The sequence below is a fragment of the Cryptomeria japonica genome, chromosome 8 (genome assembly GCF_030272615.1).
Source record: "Cryptomeria japonica chromosome 8, Sugi_1.0, whole genome shotgun sequence".
NCBI lineage: Eukaryota > Viridiplantae > Streptophyta > Pinopsida > Cupressales > Cupressaceae > Cryptomeria > Cryptomeria japonica.
The window spans coordinates 271,711,914-271,719,344 of record NC_081412.1 but is presented as its reverse complement, the minus strand read 5'-3'; the positions used below and the strand labels follow the sequence as shown (position 1 = coordinate 271,719,344).

The following is a 7,431-nucleotide window of genomic DNA, read 5'->3' as shown; positions in this document are numbered from 1 at the left end:
GATAATAATCATAAACAAGATGTTCTCAAGTGAGGAAACACAACATAAAGCAAAAAGAAAAAGTGAAATGAGAATAGGAGAAGACAAAAATATAAGTCTCATATCTAACAATGCATAATGATATATATCTTTATCTGTGCAAACACATAAATTTTAATACCTCGACTATTTAATTTCTTATAACAACACTTTATATAATCAAATTCAGTTACATTAAATTTGTTTTAATTTTTAGATTTAATTTTTACTATTTTTGATCTAAACTCTCTTAATTAAATTGGTATCCTCTTGCCTGCAAGAGATAGTTTTGGTCACAAGTTACTCACCTACCAAAGTTGAAGTGAATGTGCTTGAGCAAGCAAGATTCCCCCATTTTTCCATGTTTATTGCAAGGGGCTTCTCCAATGGTAGGTAGGTGCTTGTTCTTGTGCTTTGCTTGTTCTCCTAAGATCTACACACGCTTGCCATGATAATACAAATAGTAATATTCCCGAGCACAACCAAAACTTGACTACCAACAAATCGACCTCGGCCGTCCGATCACGGGGATTGAAATCAACGGCTTTGGAGTCCTTATCTGTTGGGCCTGGGAGCACAAAACCATAGAACACAATTCAGATTGTGTTAAATCCAATACCCAAGCACGGAAAGCTAATTAGCTCCTTTTTCATAGCCACGTCGAGCATTTCGCATTTCGCATTTCACAGATTTACTCGGTAAGTTCTCTTTGTTTTTCTTCCTCGATTTGTCGTCTTTAATTCTTTTTGAAGTTGTCATTTTTCTAGGTGTTGAAGTTGTAGTATTATCAGAAGTACCAGAAAAAATAAATTTTAGGGCATCTGTTTCAGTCGGGCGGCTGTAAGTGTGTATTGTTTTGCTTCTTTTGGTTGGGTTTCTAGGCACTGGAGTATTTTTATTTTGGCCCCTTTGAATTTAATAGAAATTAGTCATGTTTGAATCTTGTCGTTGGAATTTTTATTTGAGAGAAGTTTGTTTGCAGTTTATCAATTTGCAATTACATGATCTGTTATATAAATTAAAAACCTAATTAAATTATGCGTCGTTGGAGCCTGTATGATGAAATCATATTTGCTTGATCGCAAGCGTTATTGTTTTATGGAATATTATTTGGGGTTTTTGTTGGATTTGTTGATTATTTATTAGGTTTTGGATCTGTTTATTTATTTATTGGGGTTTTGGATTTGGTTATTTTTTTGAAATTATAGAAAATCTTTATGGAGTTTAATGTCATCTTAAGTGCTCTAAGGTTCGAATATGTTGAGCAATGCTGTTTTCTCCTGGGAGGTTTTTCGTTGGTGGATTGAAGGATAATTCTTGTTCGATGCCCCTTTTTCATTGAGGTTTTAGTCTATTTTCCCCACAGTTGGATACCTATTTATTGAAAGTTTCAACTGGGAGCTGAAGGGCTTCGTTTTGCTCTGAGAATTTTAGAATCTGAGACAATCTATTCTTTGTGTGCAGCTTTTAAATTGTAGTAGGAAGGCTTTTAGATTGTTTGGTCCTGTGAATGAGGCTTTTGATTTTACCTTAAGTATTTTGTAAGGTCTGGATGGCGAAGATAAACCTTTTTTGGATGCCAGATCAGCTACTTTAGGCTTTTGATTTTACCTTAAGTATTTTGTAAGGTCTGGATGGCGAAGATAAACCTTTTTTGGATGCCAGATCAGCTACTTTGAGATACTTTTGTTTACTAGTTGGTCTTAAGATGACTATAGGAGCTTTTGGATTCAACTGTGTTAGGTGGTCTAAACTTTTCTTAGAATTCTATTGGCTCTTTTCTGCACTTTTTCTCTAGGCAAATTTTCGAGATGTTGTGGAGATATGCAATCCATTTGAGGGATTTTATTCAGTTCAGACACTGTTTATTTTACTAGTTGTCTTATGTCTTTATTTCTGGCAAATTTGATAAACTCATAATTTTTTTCTGCAATTTGAGCGCATGTTTTTATTCAGTCATTTGCCAGAAGTATTTTATCTCCTTTTTAAATACGGTATTGTATTGGGGTGCATTTGGGATTAGAATTTAAATAATCTTTTATAGTTCTGAATATGCTCTAAACTAGTTATTAACTTATTATTTCTGTGGTATTTTGGCCCTGCATTGTTTGTATAAAATTTCAGGCTTTTCATCTCTTATAAATTTATTAATTTATATAACCTTTTCGGATTTTCCTTAAGAGAAGATATGTTTGTTGGCAGTTTTTTTGGGCTGTCAGAGAGAAGCTCCTGCATTTGGGAGGCTTCAGTTCTTTTTATCAAGAAGTGTCCTACGCAGGCACATCTGTCCTTGAATGCACTTTATCTTGGCAACGAACTACACAGAAAGATCAATCTGTTGCTTTACCAATAGCTATAGCAATATTAAAATTGTGTAAGGAAGGACAGGTTTTGAACCATGTCTGTGGTTGAGGATAGAGTGGGGCCAGTGAATGAGAAGAGAAATGAGGACATGGAAGAGATGGAGGAGAAATGTGAAGAATCCCCAGAGCCTTCAGTGGATAATCAGCAGGAAATAAGTCATAATGAAGTGGAGGCTAGAAGAAAAGATGGAGAGAAGGTAGATTTTCTCGAAGGAGAGGAAGGATCATTTGAATCAGATGACACTGCGTTCAAGGAGAAGTCCAAAGAAACTGAGGTGGAAGCTGCACCAGAAGATGAACCTCTGTTGGCAAGGGAACAGGATGTTAGTGAAAATATAAACCAGGATACAGTGAAAGGAATCCAAGTAAGTGAAAAGTTGTCAGAAGAAGAGAATCAATCATCAGAAGATGGCAAATACCCAGAAGAGAATTCTGAACCACACGTGCAAGGAATTATTACTGAGCGTATTGTATCAAAGCCATTGCTCCATCTGTCTAGTGCCCCTCAGACGCCTGTAGCAACTGATCAGTTTCTGTCTGCCGAGGGAGTGGAGGCAGCAACAATGATGACTGATAGAAGTAAAGAAGAAACAATATCAGAAAGGACAAGGGAGATAGAAGAGATTGCAATCAATGAAGAGCTTAATGTTGGAGGAGGAAACAAGGAAGTTGAAGAGTCTGGTGAGAACCATTCAGAGAATTTGGATTTAAGAGCAAATGGAAATGGTGAGGAAGCAAATTTTGAAGTTACAGAGTGGGATGCAGAGAAATTGCATGACTCAGGAGAGGAAGTTCAAGATGAATGCCAGTATGAAGTTAACAACTTAGCTAAGTTGTCTGATAAGGGTGAGGAAATCATAGACATTGTTCAAAGAACAGAGATATTGGATAACTGCTCAACAAACCAGGAAATTAAAGATGTGAGTGAGGCAGAGTCTATTGAAGAAGTACAAATTAAAGATAATGAAGAAAACGTTGGACTACATGTTCAGACTGATGAGAAAAGATTACTGATCAATGAAATGCCTTTGCAGATTGACATGATCTCAGAACACTCTTTGACGAATGATGAGAAACAGGTAGTGGTTGAAGCAATTCCTATGGAGATTGAGGAAAAGGTAATCCCAGATGAAGATGGAAAGCAGAATGACGCAATTCAATTACAAGATGATTATACAACAGAGATTCACGAAACATTCAATAGTACCAATGGAAGAGAAAAAAAGCCTGTTCCAGATGCAGTGTTGGCAGTTGAATCAAACAGGAGCAAGACAATTGAACAATCCAATGATAACTCAGGGTTTGATTTCACTTCACTTGAGAATGACCACTCAGATGATGAGTTGGCAGAGGATGACAGTGAGGAAGATGAAATGAATGGTAGAATGCCTTCCTTGGCTGCAAAAATAGTTGGTACAGAAGGATCCAATGGCATGCCCTCAAGCAGTTCTGGATTGTCTCTTCCAGTTCGACCTGCGGGCCTAGGATCATCTGTACCATTGTTGGAGCCTGTTTCACGTGCAGTGCAGCACTCCAGAGCAAATGGCACTTCAGCATCTCGTGCACCTCAAGTTGTGGAGGAGCAGCCCAGTGGAGAGTCAGATGAGAATAATGAAACTCATGAGAAGCTCCAGATGATTAGAGTGAAATTTTTGCGTCTTGCCCATAGATTAGGCCAAACTCCACACAATGTTGTGGTTGCACAGGTCTTGTACAGGCTTGGGTTGGCTGAGCAGTTGAGGCAAAGCAGAAATCCCAGAAGAAATGGAGCCTTCAGCTTCGACAGAGCAAGTGCGATTGCAGAGCAGGAAGAAGCAGCTGGGCAGGAAGGCCTTGATTTTACCTGTACCATCATGGTTCTTGGGAAGACAGGAGTTGGTAAGAGTGCAACCATTAATTCAATTTTTGATGAGGTGAAGTCTCGTACAAATGCATTTCAGTTAGGAACAAAGAAGGTTCAGGAGATCATAGGAACAGTCCAGGGAATTCAAATTAGAGTAATTGATACACCTGGACTTCTAGCTTCTTCTGCTGATCAGCATCACAATGAGAAGGTTCTGCGATCAGTTAAGCATTTCATCAAGAAGACACCCCCAGATATTGTTTTGTATTTTGATCGTTTAGATATGCAGAGTAGAGACTACGGAGATTTGCCATTATTGCACACCATCACTGAAACTTTTGCCCCAACTGTCTGGTTTAATGCAATTGTAGTCCTCACCCATGCTGCCTCTGCACCACCTGATGGACCAAATGGGACTCCTCTGAGCTATGAGATGTTTGTTGCCCAGCGATCCCATGTGGTGCAACAGGCCATTCGGCAAGCTGCTGGAGACATGCGACTTATGAATCCTGTATCTTTGGTGGAAAATCACTCTGCTTGTAGGACCAACAGGGCAGGGCAGAGAGTTTTACCAAATGGGCAGATTTGGAAGCCACAATTATTGTTGCTTTGTTTTGCATCTAAGATCCTGGCTGAAGCAAATGCACTTCTGAAGTTGCAAGACAGCTCAACAGGAAAGGCATTTGGCACACGCCCAAGGGTTCCACCTTTGCCTTATCTCCTTTCTTCTCTGCTGCAGTCAAGAGCGCAGCTGAAGCTGCCAGAAGAACAGCATGGAGATGGGGATGTTTCTGATGATGAATTGGAAGAAGCTTCTGATGCAGAGGGTGAATCTGAGTATGACAAACTTCCTAGCTTTAGACCATTAAAAAAGGCTGAGCTAAATGAGTTAAGTAAAGAAGAGAAGGAAGCTTATTATAAAGAACTGGAGCTTAGGGAAAAATTATTCATGAAGAAACAGTTGAAAGAAGAGAGGGCACGTCGGAGGCTTATGAAAAAGATGAAAGCAGCTCCAAAGGAGAAAACTGAGAATGTTCGTAACATGGAGGAAGAGGAGGAGAATGCTGGCCCAGAGTCTGTGCCTGTGCCAATGCCAGATATGGCTTTGCCACCATCCTTTGATGCTGATAATCCTGCTCATAGGTATCGCTATCTTGATAGCGATTCAGCTAATCAGTGGCTTGTACGACCTGTTCTGGAAACTCACGGTTGGGACCATGACATTGGATACGAGGGTGTGAATGTGGAAAAGATGTTTGTGATTGGCAGCAAAATTCCTGTTTCAGTTTCAGGTCAAGCCACAAAAGACAAAAAGGAGTCCAATCTACAAATGGAATGTGCAACATCTTTGAAGCTCGGTGAGGGCAAATCAACTTTAGCTGGATTGGAAATTCAGAGTGTTGGTAAGGAACTGTCCTATACCTTGCGTAGTGAAACTAGGTTTAGTAATTTTAAACACAATAAAACCACAGCAGGTCTTGCCATTACGTTGTTGGGAAATGCTATAGCAGCTGGTATGAAGCTTGAGGACATATTAATGATTGGCAAGAGGATTAAGCTGGTTCTAAATGGGGGTGCCATTACTGGTCGTGGAGATGTAGCATATGGAGGAAGTGTTGAAGCTACTTTGAGAGACAAGGACTACCCAATAGGTCGATCACTTTCTACCTTGGGGCTTTCTATCATGGACTGGCATGGAGATCTTGCTATTGGTTGCAATCTACAATCTCAATTTCCAGTAGGACGGAACACAACAATGACAGCTCGTGCAAATTTGAATAATCGAGGTGCAGGGCAAATTAGTATTCGTACAAGTAGTTCAGAACAACTTCAGCTAGTTTTGATTGGAATTATCCCAATTCTCAGGACTCTCCAAAATAGATGGACTGGTTCATCTTAGTCTCATACAGTAGATGAGGAATAGGTGACACATCAACAGTAGGTAATAGAAAAGGCATAAATGTAACCGAAGCTCGTGGAGTTCCTTCTGTTCCAGATATGGAATGTTCTCACACATGTATTATTTAAGAGATTAATGTTTCATTTTGTTTTGCTTGCTTGTGTGAATCTTCCAAGGTTATGTGAATCTTCCAAGGTTATGAGGACAGTGAGATTCTCAGCCATAGGTGAATGACGGGAGGGATGTCAAAATACTGTAGCTTAATTGGCCTTTTTTGAAGAGAGATCAATTGATAATGGGAGTAACGTGTTGTTTAGAGGTTAATGTTTCATTTTGTTTTGCCTGCTCGTTTAATTCTTTTAAGGTAAATACTACAAGAAGTGTGAGATTTTAAACAAGAAGCGTGAATGCTGATAACAAGTCATATGGTACGTGTTGTGTGGTTTGATTATATTAATTCTTCAATGATATTTTCACTTTTTGGCTGCTTTTCACTGGAGCCTACTTGTGAATAATTTTAGATCTTATTTGTGTAGTTAATTCTGCACCATGAGCAAATATCATATATATTTCTTTCAAAGGTGCGGAGACTACATTGGCAAAAGTTCACCTGGAAATGTATCTATAACACAGAATATTTGTTTGGAATGCTCAGTATGTTCAACCACACTGGAGGGCCTTTTTATTAAAAAATTCCCTAAAGAGGTTAAAATTACTGCAGTGCGGAACAATGTACCCACACTCCAAACTATCTGGAATGGATCACACCTTACATTACCTGGTTATTTGAATAAACATAGCGAGTTTCATTTTATTATAATGTATGACTGATCAGAGAGGAAGGAGCCATTTATTTGCATTAGGCATTTTTGTCTAAACAACGTCAGATACTCTAGGGTGAGTGAATCAAGATCCAGGAACCAGGCCTTGTTAACGCATTGTTAGAATCCATAAATATGAGTAAAATGCTTGGAATTCCCGGTTTGGCAAAGTACAATTCATTGAATGGTGTCAGTTGTATAATGAATTGGAGTGGCTTTGAATAATTCAAAACATTACTCTATAAGAAAGATAAGCTTTTAAAGTTTCTTCAGTATATTGGAGAATCATTTGTTTTATAATTTATTTGCTTGGGTACATGGGCCTATACAGGTGACTAATAAAAGACAATGGAACTATTGGAATGTAATTGGATTTGTTAATTTGTTTTGATCTGGCTTTAGGTCTGTATGGTATCTCACTATGACTTTTGTTCATAGTTGAGGTTTGTACGAATAATACTTATTGAACAATTGCTGCCTTAATTT

General features: G+C 38.6%; 1 protein-coding gene across 1 annotated transcript; it reads left to right on the top strand.

Moving 5' to 3' along the window:
• The first annotated feature begins 479 nt into the window (after positions 1 to 479).
• LOC131072433 (translocase of chloroplast 101, chloroplastic) lies at positions 480 to 6,448 on the top strand. Its single transcript, XM_058008579.2, has 2 exons — positions 480 to 716; positions 2,221 to 6,448. The coding sequence occupies exon 2, from the start codon at positions 2,417 to 2,419 to the stop codon at positions 6,122 to 6,124; it is 3,708 nt and encodes a 1,235-aa protein (XP_057864562.2). The 5' UTR covers positions 480 to 716; positions 2,221 to 2,416; the 3' UTR covers positions 6,125 to 6,448.
• The last annotated feature ends 983 nt before the right edge of the window (positions 6,449 to 7,431 follow it).

Excerpts from the sequence above, each read along its gene's own strand:
- LOC131072433 (XM_058008579.2), top strand. The coding sequence starts at position 2,417 with ATGTCTGTGGTTGAGGATAGAGTGGGGCCAGTGAATGAGAAGAGAAAT.